This window comes from Trachypithecus francoisi, unplaced genomic scaffold (genome assembly GCF_009764315.1).
Source record: "Trachypithecus francoisi isolate TF-2019V2 unplaced genomic scaffold, Tfra_2.0 Lachesis_group13, whole genome shotgun sequence".
In the NCBI taxonomy this organism is placed as follows: Eukaryota; Metazoa; Chordata; class Mammalia; order Primates; family Cercopithecidae; genus Trachypithecus; species Trachypithecus francoisi.
In genome coordinates this window covers 67,736,098-67,752,295 of record NW_022681458.1, presented here as the reverse complement: position 1 = coordinate 67,752,295, position 16,198 = coordinate 67,736,098, and the positions used below count along the sequence as shown (strand labels likewise).

Below are 16,198 nucleotides of genomic sequence, written 5' to 3'. Positions count from 1 at the left end.
CTCATCTATGTCTTATTACACCTTCGACCATTGTTTTTTAGGTTTCTACTAGGCTACTCTTTCACGTCCTTGAATGTGCCTTCCTCATGGCCGTATTGTCTGCTTGCACTATTCATTCCATGTGCTCCCTTTTATATAAGTAATACTTGACATCCTTTAGAGTTTTGCTAAAACATGACTTCCTTGGGGGAGTTTTCTTCACACCGGAAGGTCTCTCTTACATACTCTTGGAGGCACACGTGATCCTGGTCACAGGTCAATCATGTTTAACATCTGTTTTTCACAGAATAGAAGCTCCATGAGGATAGGAATCATATTTGTTCCCACTGTTGTGTGCTCAGTGTTCAGATTGTGTCTGGCACATGCTAAATGTTCGATACATATTTGTTAAATGAACATTTAAGTACTGATGGGAAGAATTTACACAGCCCTCTTCTCTACCTATAGAAAATGCAAATTTGAAGAAACTAGCTAGACAATCTATCTGCACAACTTGATATCCTTTGGTAAGTCTCAGGTCAACCTGTCACCTCTTAGATACTGTGTAGTATTTACCATTACTTAATAAGCCAGGGGAATAATATGAGTATTCTAGAGAAGACTATTTTGTTTGATCTTTGATGAAAACACCAGTTTATATATGTTAATGGTGAACCAAAAGTTTTGCTTTAGAAATAACTAGTAGCCTAGTTAGTTAATTCAACCTCATTAGTTAATTCAACCTTTTGTCATACCAGTTGCAGAAATTTATAATCTCATCTTTTCTTGAAGAATGGTGATAACATTTATGATCCTGAACTGTTTTCCAGCCATCAATCGTGATAGGACTACCTATGTGCAGTTGGCCTAAAACAATTTAATATTTTACATGATGAGATATGAGGGGGCAAACACTAAGAGCTGTATTCTGCTGCATAACAAACATATAAAACACTAATTTCACATTTTTCTTGCTTTAGAAATGTACTGACCATTAATCGTTGTTCTCAAAATGCCAAATATACTTTGTCTTAGTCTAAAAATATTGAAAGCTAAGCACAAGCTAGGCATGGAGTTACTCACTGAGAGTTAAGAAAACAATTAACTATGCTGAAGAAAAAGAGAGAGGTTTTGAGCAAAATTTTATCATCTTTTTTCTAGCTGTCACTCTACATATTGGAAATGATGAAATGTATGAAAAGGACGCTAATGTTATATTGACGCATTCATAAAAGTGTGTATAGAATGCATAATTGGGAAACCCTGTTTGCAGAGCCCAGAGTCATGAAGAATAGAACTCAGGAAACACATTTAAGAAAACAGTGAGAACGTATAGAAAGACCTCTCTCATGGCTTCTGCATTATTCAGATTACTCAAAGAAAAGATGTCAGCAATGCAAGTTAAAATAGGTATTTTATTGAGAAATTTGCTTTGTCGGTAAGAAAGTAACAAATATTTTCATTTAATAAAATTAGCATATTTTTAATTCTAAAAATGTCTCTTAAAAGCCTGTATTATCTGAAACTGCAGATCTTTCTGATCCAGGGTTTTCTTTTAGTGTCTCCCATGGAAAAAGAAGTAGCAGATTCCATTCATGCAAATAACAGAAGATAAATAGTATGACTTGTTCACAAACAAATTTTCCACTCGAGTTTCAGTTGTCTGCATGCATGTGAATTAACATCTTTATTACTGTAACTAGAAAAATCTCCTGGTAACAGCAGTGGGGCCTTAGGCTTACCCCTGAGCATTCAGAGTCATAATATGGTCATATTAAAAAAGGGAAGTTCTGCAGCAAGACAGTTCAGCTTAAAAACATCCCCATTCTCTGATCACAACTTAAAATTGGTACAGGTTAATAGTACACTAAAGTATAATTTATTTGTTATTAATAAATATACTAGGCTTCCATGCAGTTTTTTGTTTTTTGTTCTTTTTTTCTTTGAGATGGAGTCTCACTCTGTCGCCCAGGCTGGAGTCGGCTCACTGCAAGCTCCGCCTGCTGGGTTCACGCCATTCTCCTGCCTCAGCCTCCCAAGTAGCTGGAACTATAGGCACCCGCCACGATGCCTGGCTAATTTTTTGTATTTTTAGTAGAGACGGGATTTCACCATGTTAACCAGGATGGGCTCGATCTCCTGACCTCATGATCCACCAGCCTCGACCTCCCAAAGTGCTGGGATTACAGGCTTGAGCCACCGCGCCCGGCCCCCATGCAGGTTTTTAAAAAATTGTTTATTTGTTTCATTAAAAGGACAATGATTCTAACCCTATAAATTATTTTATAAATAACTTTTACATATGAGACACTACAAGTATAATTAAATAAATATCTGAAACATGTTTAAAATAAGTAAACCAGTACTGACATCTAATAATTAAGATGCTCAACAGTCATCTAAATAGATCTCTTTAATTTACTGAAGATAAAGTTTATCTGAAGATGCTATGGTCTAAATGTCTGTGTCCTCCCATAATTAATATGTTGAAACCTAATCCTCAATCATGTTTAACATCTCTTTTTCACAGGAGAATAGAAGCTCCATGGGGATAGGAATCATATTTGTTCCCACTGTTGTATGCTCAGTGTTCAGATTGTGTCTGGAACATGCTAGATGTTCAATAAATATTTGTTAAATGAACATTCAAGTACTGATGGGAAGAATTTACACAGCCCCCCTTCTCTGCCTGTAGAAATGTAAAGTTGAAGACACATCCTCAATGTGTTAGTATTAGGGGGTAGGGCCTTTGAGAGGTTATTAGCTCATGAGGGTGGAGCCCTATTGAGTGGAATTAATGCCCTTATAAGGGGCTGATGAGACCAGTTCTTCCTATCTACTATGTGGGGACACAGCAAGAAGGTACCATCTATGAGCCAGAAATTTGGCACTTAACAGACACCAGATATGTTGGTGCCTTAATCTTGGACTTCACAACTTCCAAAACTGTGAGAAATAAGTTTCTGTTGTTTATAAGCTATCTAGTTTATGATATTTTGTTATAGTAGCTGAAATAATAGACTGAGAAGGCAACATTTAGTGATTTTAAAAATTATATATTTTTATACATGGACACTTTAAAAAGACTAAATTCTAAATGTAATCTTTAGAATTTTTTTTTTTTTTTTGGAGACAGAGTCTCACTCTGTCACCCAGGCTAGAGTGCAGTGACACAATCTCAGCTCACTGCAACCCCTACCTCCTGGTTTCAAGCAATTCTCCTGCCTCAGCCTCCCAAGTAGCTGGGATTACAGGCGCACGCCACCACACCTGGCTAATTTTGTTTGTTTGTTTTTAGTAGAGATGGGATTTCACCAGGTTGGCCAGGCTGGTCTCGAACTCCTGGGCTAAGCAATTTACCTGCCTCGGCCTCCCAAAGTGATGGGATTACAGGTGTGAGCCACCACCATGCCCAGCCTAGGTTTAGAATTTTTAAATATTGGCTTGAACTATATAGTTTTTATTTTTTTTAACTGCAGGGAATAAAGTAAAAGGGTTATCCTGCATTATGATGCTTTGTTCAAATACAGAAATGATACATTATATGGCAGTAATTTTTTTCAAGTTCAAATTAATCTGCTCAAATTAATATTTGTAGCATAAAAGTTAAAGATCAGATTATACTTCTGCAGAAGGACTGTGGAGATAATAATACATATGGAGGTTTTTATTCCTTTCCTTAATGGCATAGATTAGTAATTTGGGTAGAAAAGAAAAGACAAACTTAAAAAAATAGTGCCTCTAGGTTTTTTTTTTTTTTTTTTTTTTTTTGAGACTGAGTCTCTCTCTGTCACCCAGGCTGAAGTGCAGTGATGTGATCTTGGCTTACTGCAACCTCCGCCTCCCAGGCTCAAGGGGTACTCCCACCTCAGTCTCCCAAGTAGCTGGGACTACAGGCATGCGCTACCACACCCTGCTATTCTTCTTTTTTTTTTTTCTTCCCTTTTTTTTTTTTAGTAGAGACCGGGTTTCACCGTGTTGCTCACGCTGGTCTCAAACTCCTGACCTCAAGCTATCTGCCTGCCTCAGCCTCCCAAAGTGCTGAGATTACAGGCGTGAGTCACTATGCCTGGACCTCTAGGTTTTAAATGAGTACTATTTGTCAAGAAAATGGAAAAAAAAAAAATAACCTCTTATTAGAATCATTAAAATTCTTTTTCAAGAGGTGCTATCAAAAATTGTAAAGCTGTCATAATTTAAGGTCTATTTCCTGCCAGCAATATACTTGCCAAATTTGATAATTTAAAGGAACAGTTAATAGGATGTTAATTTTGAAATTATAGTAAACAGTTGTAGAAAGCAATGACTATATAATGTTGGCATATTCATGTTATTTATAGTACAGCTGACCCTCCATATGCACAGGTTCCACATCCACAGATTCAGTCAACTGCAGATAAAAAATGTAATTAGGCTTACAATGGTTGCATCTGTAGTAAACATGTACAGACTGTTTTTCTTGTTGTTTTTCCCTAAACAATACAGTATAACAACTATTTACATAGCATTTACATTGTATTAGGCATCATAAGTAAAGATTATTAAAGTATATGGGAGAATGTGCATAGGTTATATGCAAATACTACACCATTTTATTTATTTATTATTATTTATTTATTTATTTTGAGACAGAGTCTCACTCTGTTGCTCAGGCTGGAGTGCAGTGGCATGATCTTGGCTCACAGCAACCTCTGCCTCCCAGATTCAAGCAATTCTCCTGCCTCAGCCTCCTAAATAGCTGATTACAGGCACCTGCCACCACGCCCAACTAATTTTTTGTATTTTTCAGGAGAGAGGGGTTTTGCCATGTTGGCCAGGCTGGTCTTGAACTACTGACCTCAGGTGATCCACCTGCCTTGGCCTCCCAAAGTACTGGGATTACAGGCATGAGTCACCACGCCCGGCCTACACCATTTTATATAAGGGATTTGAGTATCCTCAGATTTTGGGATCTTTAGGAGTCCTGGAACCACTCTCCTTGGATACCGAAGGATGACTATATTATATTTATTATCAGGACTTTAATTTGGTTTTCTCTTTTTCCTAAGTCAGCTTCCTATGTGTTTTACATACATGTAAAATCACAGACCCTGAGCATGTGGTGGGAACACATCTTGTCACATTTTACAGAAGAGACAACTGAGGCTCACAGAGATTGCCTCTGTTAACTTGCCCAAGGTCACCCAGCTAAAAACTAATGAATATGGGGCTAGAATATGATTCCATATAGGGTTCTCCCCTTCATAATTTAGGTCTTAGGGGAATGTGAGGGTGAGGACAAATGCTCGATTTCTTTATATCTTTCCTGTTGGAGAGTGTTTGCATTAATAGCAGGAGGACTCTGTTCAGGACTTCTTTGAAGAAATCTGTAAAACAAGTACTCATCCCGGAATTCATACTCGTTGGTAATATGTTGGATGACTCCCCCTTGTACCAGCCTGTCTCCGTATATCACAGCTTCACCACGGTCGGAGGCAAGGCCAACTTCAATTAGCCAGTTCACCAGGTCACAGCCACAGAAAGTTCCAGCAGAAGTTGTTGCACCACACCTGTGTCAAAGGAATGATTCACCCATATGTTCTGTAAATCTGGTATCAGCACTGCATGATAGAGGACAAGCAAGAAAAAATAGAAGGAAACAAGGAAAGACAGCGTGATAGTTAAAAGCATGGCGGGAAGGAAACTGTTCTGAATAGAAAGGGTTTGTTAACTCTCCTGAACCTAGAAAGACCCACTGGAGAAAAAGAAAATATGCCAGTAACGCTTGTGAAAACAGAAATGCTTAAACAATAGCAAAAGAAGTCATGGATAATATAAATGCACTTACAAAGAAATACTCTTTTTATAGTAGCCTGTTATCAGATCTGTCCTGTAATAGCTGAATATGATATATTTTATAATTTATACTTTTAGTTATACTAAGTAATTTGTTTCAGGAACACTACATATTTTTCACAAGCTCTTAAGAAGTGATTATTTTCACTAAACTATTCAAATCAAACTTTATTTGTAGCTCCATATACATCATGTATACATATGCACTGCATACATCATAGTGCCCCACAAGTAGCCTTTCTTCTTGCCCTCAGCAGGCAAGACAATCCTACTGATATGTTTGTCAGAAATGTGCTTCAATAGGAAGCAAGGAAAGAATAAGTGAGATCTAACTAGCTACAAATCTAAGATTTAAAAAATGTGCTTTGTGAATCTACTTCTTGAGTATTTAAAAATCTGTCTTCCTGATGCAAATATGGGATGTCTTCAGTATGTACAAATAAACAAAGGATAGAGAGATACAGGGAAAAAATCCAGTTACACGAGAGCTGTACATTTCACACAAATGCACCATAGTTAGACAATATGAATCTGTCCACAAGCGTCATTCAGGCTACAAAACCTAAAGTGCTTGACATGGGAAATGGTGGATGAAGATCAGTGTGAAAGGAGAAATAGGTGACAAACAAATTTAAAAACATTTCACCATAAATGAATATTCATTAGAGTTTATATAAGAATTAGCAAAAAAGGTTAATACTCATGAAAAGTTTTCTCAAATACATAAAATTACATTATTTTAACATCAGTATTTCATTTAGAGATAAGTTATCTTAATTTAGGCCTTGCAACTAGAAACACCACATACAACAAAAACCTGGATATTATACTGTTAGCCTTCTTTTTGCTTGTAGATTTTTTATGTATCGCCTAATACCTTTTTTTCTTTTCTTTTCTTTTTTTTTTTTTTTTGAGACCAAGTTTCACTCTTGTTGCCTAGGTTGGAGTGCAATGGCACGATGTCAGCTCACCGCAACCTCCGTCTCCCGGGTTCAAGTGATTCTCTTGCCTCAGCCTCCCGAGTAGATGGGCTTACAGGCATGTGCCACCACGCCTGGCTAATTTTGTCTTTTTAGTAGAGACAGGGTTTCTCTATGTTGGTCAGGCTGGTCTCGAACTCCTGACCTCAGGTGATCTGCCCGCCTCAGCCTCCCAAAGTGCTGCGATTACAGGCGTGAGCCACCATGCCCGGCCTATAGTCTAATACCTTCTATTCCAGACACCAACAGAATATTTATTTCCTGATGACTGTGATGAGGCAGCTATAATAACAGCCCATGGCTGGGTGTGGTGGCTCACGCCTGTAATCCCAGCACTTTTTTTGGGAGGCCGAGGTGGGCAGATCACTTGAGCTCAGGAGTTTGAGACCAGCCTGGCCAACATGGCAAAACTCCATCTCTACTAAAAATACACAAAAAATTAGCTGGGTATGGTGGCGCACACCTGTAGTTCCAGCTTCTCAGAAGGCTGAGGTGTGAGAATCACCTGAGCCCAGGAGACTGGGACTGCAGTGAACTGAGATTGCACCACTGCACTCCAGCCTGGGCAACAAGAGTGAAACTTCATCTCAAGAAACGAACAAAAACCAGCCCATGGAGCTGTGCAAAGTCGCAGAGAATGTGACACTGTAGAACCTGGAAAGGGGCAGGGAACAGGCTGGCACGCTCCCAGCTGGTGTCCATCCAACCAAATGGGACTGAGGCAGACTGGAAGCCCTGCAAATTGCAAAAGCTATGCTTCCTTCCCAAGAGTTGGCAATCACACTGGGCCTCAAAGAGCTAACATGGAGTTCTCTTTTTTAATTTTAAAAAAGCAGGGTTTTGTTTTTTTTTTTTTGGTGGGTTTTTGTTTGTTTGTTTTGGAGACAGTCTTGCTCTGTTGCCCAGGCCAGAGTGCAGTGGTGTGATCTCGGTTCACTGCAACCTCCATCTCCCAGGTTCAAGCGATTCTTGTGCTGCAGCCTCCTGAGTAGCTGGGATTACAGGTGCACGCCACCACACCCAGCTAGTTTCTGTATTTTTAGTAGAGATGGGATTTCACCATGTTGGCCAGGCTGGTCTTGAACTCCTGACCTCAGGTGATCCTCCCACCATGGCCTCCCAAAGTGCTGGGATTACAGGCATAAGCCAGCGCACCTGGCCCTAAAAAGCAGTTTTAAATTGTTGAAACTATTCATAGATGGCACTTTGAAATAATTGTGCTCAGAAGGGTGAAAAACTAACTTTTCTTCATAGTTTACCATTGCTAGAAAGTGGGCTATGCCCATCACAGACATTCTGTCATCTAATTCAACAATCTCAAGAATTAGATTATTTTAAAGAAGAGGAAAACTAAAATTTAGAGAATTGAACTTGCCCAGTGTCACACAGCCAACAAGCAGCAGTTCAGGAGCTGAGTTCTAGTATTAGTCCACATCCACGGCGGCCCCTTTTCCACTCTCTGTACCAGGCTACCTTCTGATTATAATTATATATATGTTAAATATAGTGGCATAATAAATGTAAATAAATTATCCTCCATACACATTTTCATACATTCCATATTTTCAGTTATAGACATAAAAGTATTTGGTTCTTTATATTTTGTTTTGTTTTCCCTTTTATGACAACCAGAAATACTGGTAGTATAGTATTTATTCAAAGTTCATAATTTCCTGCTGTATACTTCATTTATAAAAAAAATTTTTTTCCTCATCCAAAATTAAAAGAGAATCTGCTATATACTTTGTACCTTAAGGATTCGAATAATAAATATTATGTCACAGACTAAAAGTTAGAACTTGAAGCGAAACATAAGCAACAAAATTAAGAGGCAGAAATTTCATTTCATTTTCTTGACAAATGCATTTGTCAAGAAATGCTGAGGTGGGAATATAATATCACTTCTAAATCCAATGTATCTCAAAGTTTTGTGAGAGACACTACTGGCCAACTTGAAATGAGGGTTAATATTCTATGACATTTTGGTTCATTCTAAACTAAAGTGTTCACATTTTATATGGCAATCAGAAGTTATATGACATTTTAAAAATATTAAAATCAACATAGGCCAGGCACGGTGGCTCACGCCTGTAATCCCAGCACTTTGGGAGGCCGAGGCAGGTTGATCACGAGGTCAGGAGATCAAGACGATCCTGGCTACACGGTGAAACCCCATCTCTATTAAAAATACAAAAAATTAGCCGGGCGTGGTGGTGGGCGCTTGTAGTCCCAGCTACTCAGGAGGCTGAGGCAGGAGAATGGTGTGAACCCAGGAGGCAGAGTTTGCAGTGAGCCGAGATCACACCACTGCACTTCAGCCTGGGTGATAGAGTGAGACTCCGTCTCAAAAAAAAAAAAAAAAAAAAAGAAATCAACGTAATATGACTCTTTTATATGCCATTTCTGAAACTATAAACTGACCCATAATTCCTTTAACTTTTACATGCATATGTAAAAGTAATCATGTAATCAGTCACGACCACCTCATTTAGCCCATTACAATCCAAAATTAATCATTTAAAATATAATTGTCTAGAACTGTACTGGCAGTTTGCTTACCTTCTTTCTTTGACAATGTTTCGGATACAGAGATCACGGTGATAATGGATAAATTGTTGACAGGTCATTTTTATTTCCTCTGAAACAGGAGAATCCCTGTTTTCTGCTGTTTCTTTATTGTTCCATAGGAATTCAAGTCTGAAAATCAAATTTAAGGCCATTTTTAAGTAAAGAAAAGCACTGAGAGAGAACTCTTCCTGCTTTATCACCCCATCAAAATGGCTGTTCCAAAGCTGTCGATCACCAAAGCTGTCATCTACAATACCCAGACATCTTTAGTCTCAGAAGCAAAAACATTCTACATTCCAGACATCCTTAGTCTCAGAAGCAAAAATTCTACATTCAGTTTCCTATTCAGAGCATACTGGGGTGGAAGACTTAATCATTTTACAAACTCTCCAGACATGTTTGACCCATTTCAGGTTCTACTAATAAATGTTCCTTATTCTACATTCTACTGTTTTGAAATGCAAAGATAAATTAGAGATCAAATATTTTGTTTAATCACTTTTCTATTTTAGTACCACAGAGACAAACAGCAGAGTACTCCAAACACAGTTTTGTTTCAGCCAGTCTAGACAATAGAATTGTTGATTGTTTTACCCAATCAGCATTATGAAGCTGATAACTAAGTTCAATGACTTTCCAATTATGCTTTTCTTCTTTCATGAAATGATTATGAACCTAGCAACTACATCTTGATGATAATGATAAAGACGAAGAAGAAAGAACCATTACAATTTACTGGGTACTTTTCATAGATGTGGTAGGATACATTTCTTTAGCACTCCCAGTTTCCATAAATTTCGACTTTGAAAACACAAGAAGAAGTACAAAGATTTGCCCCCACCTCTTCCTCCTACTCCCATGTTGGAGTATTACTACTTGTTATTTCTCATAAAGAAATCCCTGATCTTAATTCAAAGAAACCCTTCAATAAGCTGATAAAAAACCAACAATTTAGAAAGAAAACTTGAGTTTTCTGAAAGCTGTCAGTTTGATAAAAAGAGAAATTGTGTTGTCAAAGGAGACAGACAATCAAATATAGACCATGGGGGTACACCACCTACTACTTCCATTTCCAAAGACATTTTCAAGTTTCTTTTAACTTTATGTAGTTAATGGCATAGACAGAAATCAATGTCCATCAATTCTTGTTAAAGTGCAAATCAATGCCAGATTTATAATAGTTCCTCCAATTTTTTTTTGCAATTGTTTATTTTTTTTAGCAGTTACTAAAAGTTTAAAAACATCAGTATCTTAATGTGTGTGTGTGTGTGTGTGTGTGTGTGAGACAGGGTCTTGCTCTGTCACCCAGGCTGGAGTGCAGTGGCACAATCTTGGCTCACTGCAACCTCTGCCTTCCAGGTTCAAGCCATCCTCCTGCCTCAACCTCCTGAGCAGCTGGGACTACAGAAGCATGCCACCACACCTGGCTAATTTTTTTTTTTTTTTTTTTTTTTTTGTAGAGACTAGGTTTCACCATGTTGCCCAGGCTGGTCTCAAACTCCTGAGTTCAAGCAATCTGCCCACTCTGACCTCCCAAAGTACTGGGATTACAGGCAGCCACCATGCATGGCCCCATATCAGTATCTTAATATAATGGCTTTGTCATCACATTTACAGATACAGATTTATTTCAAAACTTAATTTACCTTCTTTTGAAAGGTAGGATGATTAAATGTTTATCTAATCCAAAGATTCCAAAGGAAATAAATCCCTGGGGAAGAAAACAAAGTTATTTTTTTCAGAATTCAACAATAACATTTTAAAACAGAGAAGTTAAGGAAGTCAACAAATTTAGTGTTTGAGGAGGCAAACCTATAGTGATGAGAGCAACATTTTAAGTGAAACACACAAAGCAGGCCCTTCAAAGGCAGGTACGATGCTTTGCTGCCTTTTCCCCATCATTCTATCCTACTCATTATGAGTAGTATGGTGATACAAACCAGGGCTGAGCAGCCGCATTTACATGATAGTAAAATGAAAACAATTGAGGGCATATATGTCTTTGTTTCCCCTTTATAAAAAGAAAATATTTCCCACTGTGCATAAGTATTTATTATTTTTCCATGACCTCACAAATTGTATAATTAACAAGTGTTGCAGTATCTAATAATAATGCAATAATTGAACAGAATTTATGTAAAGTGAAACTGGCTAGTGGTTAGGGGAAGAGTTTGAAGGATTTGTGAGTGACAAGGCAAACGCCTAGCACCAGGTATCAGCCACAGGTTAGGACAAGTTAAGACTCTTTTTGAGAGGCAGGGAGTTGGGAGCTGCCATTTGTGGCACACTGGGATAAGGATCTGAGTGCAAGTTGGTGGAAGTAGAATGGAGAATGCAGAAGGACGCACATTTCTTCATCCCCCATACTATAAACAGCCAGAAGGGAATGATCTTACCACACCACCTCCCCAAGAGGAAAATGGGATGGGAATGGGGTTTGCGTCTGTCTTGCTCCATTGAACCACTTCAGCCTTAAGCTGTGGGGCAGCATTTTAAATGCAACATTCCTGGCATTAGCTGCTGTTGATGACACAGCCCTATGGGATGAAACTCATCCCAGTCCCAGTTCTGGATAGCTCAGCTTAGAACGGGCTTCCTGAATGCAAAATGCTAAGTCAGAACATGATTTTTCAACTCAGTATTTTATAGATCTTAGACAGAAAATCAGATCTTAAACAGTATCACAAAGTGAGATATCAAGTAGGATGCTCGTGTCTGTCTGTAATAAATGGATAAAGGTCATTTGTCTCTGTGGGCATAGCCATTTTTGCTCCCATCACAATGGCCAAACTGTAAATATTGTAAGAAATTAGGAAAAACTTACAGCGGCATCTATTGACAAATGTTAACTAATTCATGTGGCAAATTATTTTAGATTTAATAGGCAAACTCAGTGATTTCAAATGAGTGTGTTTTTTTGTTTTTTGACCTGATACTCAATCTGTGGACTAATATTCTCTAATGAAAAAGTTAAGGGCTGGGCGCAGTGGCTCATGCCTGTAATCCCAGCACTTCGGGAGGCCAAGGCAGATGGATCACTTGAGGTCAGGAGTTCAAGACCAGCCTGGACAACATGGTGAAACCCCGTCTCTACAAAAAATAAAAAAATTAGCCGGGTATGGAAGCAGGTGCCTGTAGTCCTAGATACTCGGGAGGCTGAGGCAGGAGAACCGCCTGAACCCAGGAGGTGGAGGTTGCAGTGAGCTGAGATAGCGCCACTGCACTCCAGCCTGGGTGACAGAACAAGACTCAGTCTCGATTAAAAAAAAAAGTAAAAACAAAAAAAGTAAGGAGTTAAAGGTCAAAATTTGAAATTTGCACATAAAAATATTTTCCCAATATGTAAGATATAACTTATCCTTAAGTATCCATTTTGATAATGACATAAACATACACAATAGCACCTATCATATTACTTGTTTATGGAATTTTAGTTTCCTAATTTATAAACTGGGGGTGACAATATTACTTTTCAGGTGTTGTCATGATGTTTAAATGAGATAATGAATGTAAAATGCTTAACGATGGTTGGCACATAGTAGGCTATCAAGGAATGGTAACTGCTATCCCTAGTCAAAATTTATTTATACACCACATGATTCTTCTTTTTAAGATTTAAGTATCTATTGTTCAAGAAACATCAAAATGTAAATGAAATGATGTCCATTAAGGAGATGGCCAGGAGCGGTGGCTCATGCCTGTAATCCCAGCACTTTGGGAGGCTGAGGTGGTTGGATCACCTGAGGTTGGGAGTTCAAGACTAGCCTGACCAACTGGAGAAACCCTGTCTCCACTAAAAATACAAAATTAGCCGGGTGTGGTGGTGCATGCCTGTAATCCCAGCTACTTGGGAGGCTGAGGCAGGTGAATCACTTGAACTGGGGAGGCAGAGGTTTTGGTGAGCTGAGATTGCACCATTGCAACAAGGGCAAAGCTCCGTCTCAAAAAAAAAAAAAAAAAAATTTAAGGCGCTAAATTAAAGGTTCAGGGAAAGTAAGTTATTTTCCCAAGTGACTTTTTTTTTTTTTTTTTGAGACAGTTTCATCTTGCTCTGTCACCCACGCTGGAGTGCAGTGGCACAATCTCAGCTCACTGCAACCTCTACCTCCTGGGTTCAAGTGATTCTTGTGCCTCAGTCTCTGCAGTAGTTTGGATTACAGGCATGGACTACCACGTCTGGCTAATTTTTTTGTATTTTTTGTAGAGACGGGGTTTCACCATGTTGGCTAGGCTGGTTTTGAACTCCTGGCCTCAAGTGACCCACCCACCTTGGCCTCCCAAAGTGCTGGTATTACAGGTGTGAGCCAGTGAGCCCGGTCCCATTGTGACTTATTAAGATCACACCAAAGTTACTACCTGGTATTTTTCTGGTGGAAGCACTCAGTGTACATTCTGATGACTTTAACCAGTATAATAATTCATCTCTACTAGAAGACAAGCAGCAGCTGTCAGCTGCCATGCATACCAGCAGCTGGCGAACAAACTAAATACTTTTTATGTGAAAGAAAACAACATCCTAATCCACTCCCCACTTCCCCCCACCCCCTACCAATCAACCTATCTAGGAAAACAAAAACCCCTCAAAGTTCTCCATAAATAAATACCTGGCCAAAGTTAAATACGGCACAGAAAAACTGTAACTCAACATAAAGTCTTCCAGGCTCTTGGTTGAATAACCACCATAAACAGCTGGAAAGATTCTGTAAAGGAAGGAGGAAAGAGTATTTCAAAACCAAGCAAGCTAATAATTCCTCTCCATCCACGGCATAGTACAATAACTTACCTACTTAATAATTACAGGGAAAAAGACTAGAGGGAAAAACACTGAGAGAATACAGAGGCTTTATCTTTTTAACAAGAAAGTTTCAACCTCTCCTCCTGACAGATGTCATTCAAACAGTTATCTATTCTGATCAGATTTGAAGCAAGAAGACATGAGCCATAATACAGAAGCTTACATAATGTATCAAGATTGCCAACTAGCCTAAGACAGGCCTGATTTTAAATTTAGTTCTATACAATGAGAACAATTACATCACTAAGCAATTCTTGGCAGCATTTCTTATTTTTTTATTTTTGTTCTTAAACAGCACTTAATGTGGTACTGGCTGGTATCACACTATCTCACAAGCATCCCAGCGTGCAAAGCGTTCCTTCATAGGTTATTCGGTCCATCTCCTACCTCTAGACGAGTTACACTTGAACCATCTCAAATAATTATATAATAAGAACTGATAATTCACAAATAGGACATTTAGTAACCAAAGAAATGCATGTAGTCTAAAAATAAAATACTGTATTTTGCTTTTCTCTATTTTGTAAGCATCTATTATATGAAATGGTTATGTTATTTTGATAATTGCAAATTATTTTTTGAAGTTTATCTGAGGAATATGTCCTAAGAGGTTTTTCAGTTTTCTTTTTTTTCCGGTGGACACTGAGGTTTCATGTTCTGAGAGATTAATGTAGGCATTTATCCACTTTGGTCAGTCAGGTATGTTAGGAATAAGTGGCCCTGTGTACATTATTGAAATAGCTGCTTTTGGGCCAGGTGTGGTGGTTCACGCCTGTAATCCCAGCACTTTGGAGGCCAAGGAGGGTGGATCACCTCAGGTAAGGAGTTCAAGACCAGCCTGACCACCAATATGATGAAACCCTGTCTCTACTACAAATACAAAACTTAGCCAGTCACGGTGGCATGTGCCTGTAATCCCAGCTACTCGGGAGGCTGAGGCAGGAGAATCACATGAATCCAGGAGGCGGAGGTTGCAGTGAGCCAAGATCGTACCACTACACTCCAGCCTGGGCGACAGAGCGAGACTCTGTCTCAAAACAAAACAAAAAAAAAGCTGCTTTTACCAAATTCTAGGTTCAGAGCATAGAATGAATACATGATTCTAAGCAGAATAAGCTATTGGAGCACTTAGGCCTCAGAGTAATGTGAATGATGCATCTCTTCCCCTCACACTCCCAAATATTTAGCTCAAGATTCAAATTCAGGTGACCTAGCTACCACACTTCTGGAAAGCAGCAACTAAGTTTTTCCCAGATGCCTGAATAAAACCTTTGCCAAAAATTTAAAGAAATGGGCCCAAAACAAAACCAGAAAAAACAATTACAGCAAACAGGCCAATGATGAGAAGTAAACACAGCAACACATGTCGGGTCAGCTGCTGGTCCCCACTCTGTAGACACTGCTCTTCTTCCTGGGCTAATATGCAGCTCTGGGAGTTACAGCGACTCACACAATGATCATCTATAAAATAGTAAGCACAACAATTTGTAATCAGAGCTTTTTATCTGAATGCATTTTAAATTTGTAATGACTTCCTAAGAGAAACAACAGAAAAGCACATTCAGCTAAGAATCAGTATATTATTTTAGATGAAATTGGAAGAAAGCTCCTTCATGTTGTTTTAGAAGAATTCTAGCTGAAATGTTTTTAATCTCAAAAAAACATAAGTAGAATACAATCGTTCCCTTTTACACTATTCAACAATGTTATATATATAATTATCTAACATCAGTGATATAATTTGACCTTTAAAAATTATACATAATTTGGCTGGGTATGGTCACTCATGCCCATAATCCCAGCACTTTGGGAGGCCGAGGCAGGTGGATTACTTGAGATCAGGAGTTCAAGACCAGCCTGGCCAACACAGTGAAACCGCGTCTCTACTAAAAATACAAAAATTAAACTGGTGTGGTGGCGTGCACCTGTAATCCCAGCTACTTGGAAGATTGAGACAGAAGAATCGCTTGAACCTGGGAGGCAGAGGTTGTGGTGAGCCAAGACTGCGCCACAGAGTAAGACTCTGTCTCAAAAAAAGAAT

The 16,198-nt window shown here is 38.7% G+C and overlaps 1 protein-coding gene across 4 annotated transcripts in view; it reads right to left on the bottom strand.

The window, feature by feature from the left end:
- Window positions 1–1,374: 1,374 nt before the first annotated feature.
- Window positions 1,375–16,198, bottom strand: part of GPR155 (G protein-coupled receptor 155) — a 54,642-nt gene continuing 39,818 nt past the window's right edge. For 3 of the 4 annotated variants that reach the window (XM_033231081.1, XM_033231083.1, XM_033231084.1), the window contains 5 exons: window positions 15,482–15,618; window positions 13,967–14,062; window positions 11,009–11,073; window positions 9,354–9,491; window positions 1,375–5,528 (listed from right to left, as the gene is read on the bottom strand). In XM_033231081.1, the coding sequence (XP_033086972.1) occupies window positions 5,228–5,528; window positions 9,354–9,491; window positions 11,009–11,073; window positions 13,967–14,062; window positions 15,482–15,618 (737 nt within the window). In that variant the 3' untranslated portion in view covers window positions 1,375–5,227. Of the gene's footprint in view, window positions 5,529–7,828; window positions 8,271–9,353; window positions 9,492–11,008; window positions 11,074–13,966; window positions 14,063–15,481; window positions 15,619–16,198 lie in introns of those variants that run through there. The other variant, XM_033231085.1, reaches the window with a different exon arrangement.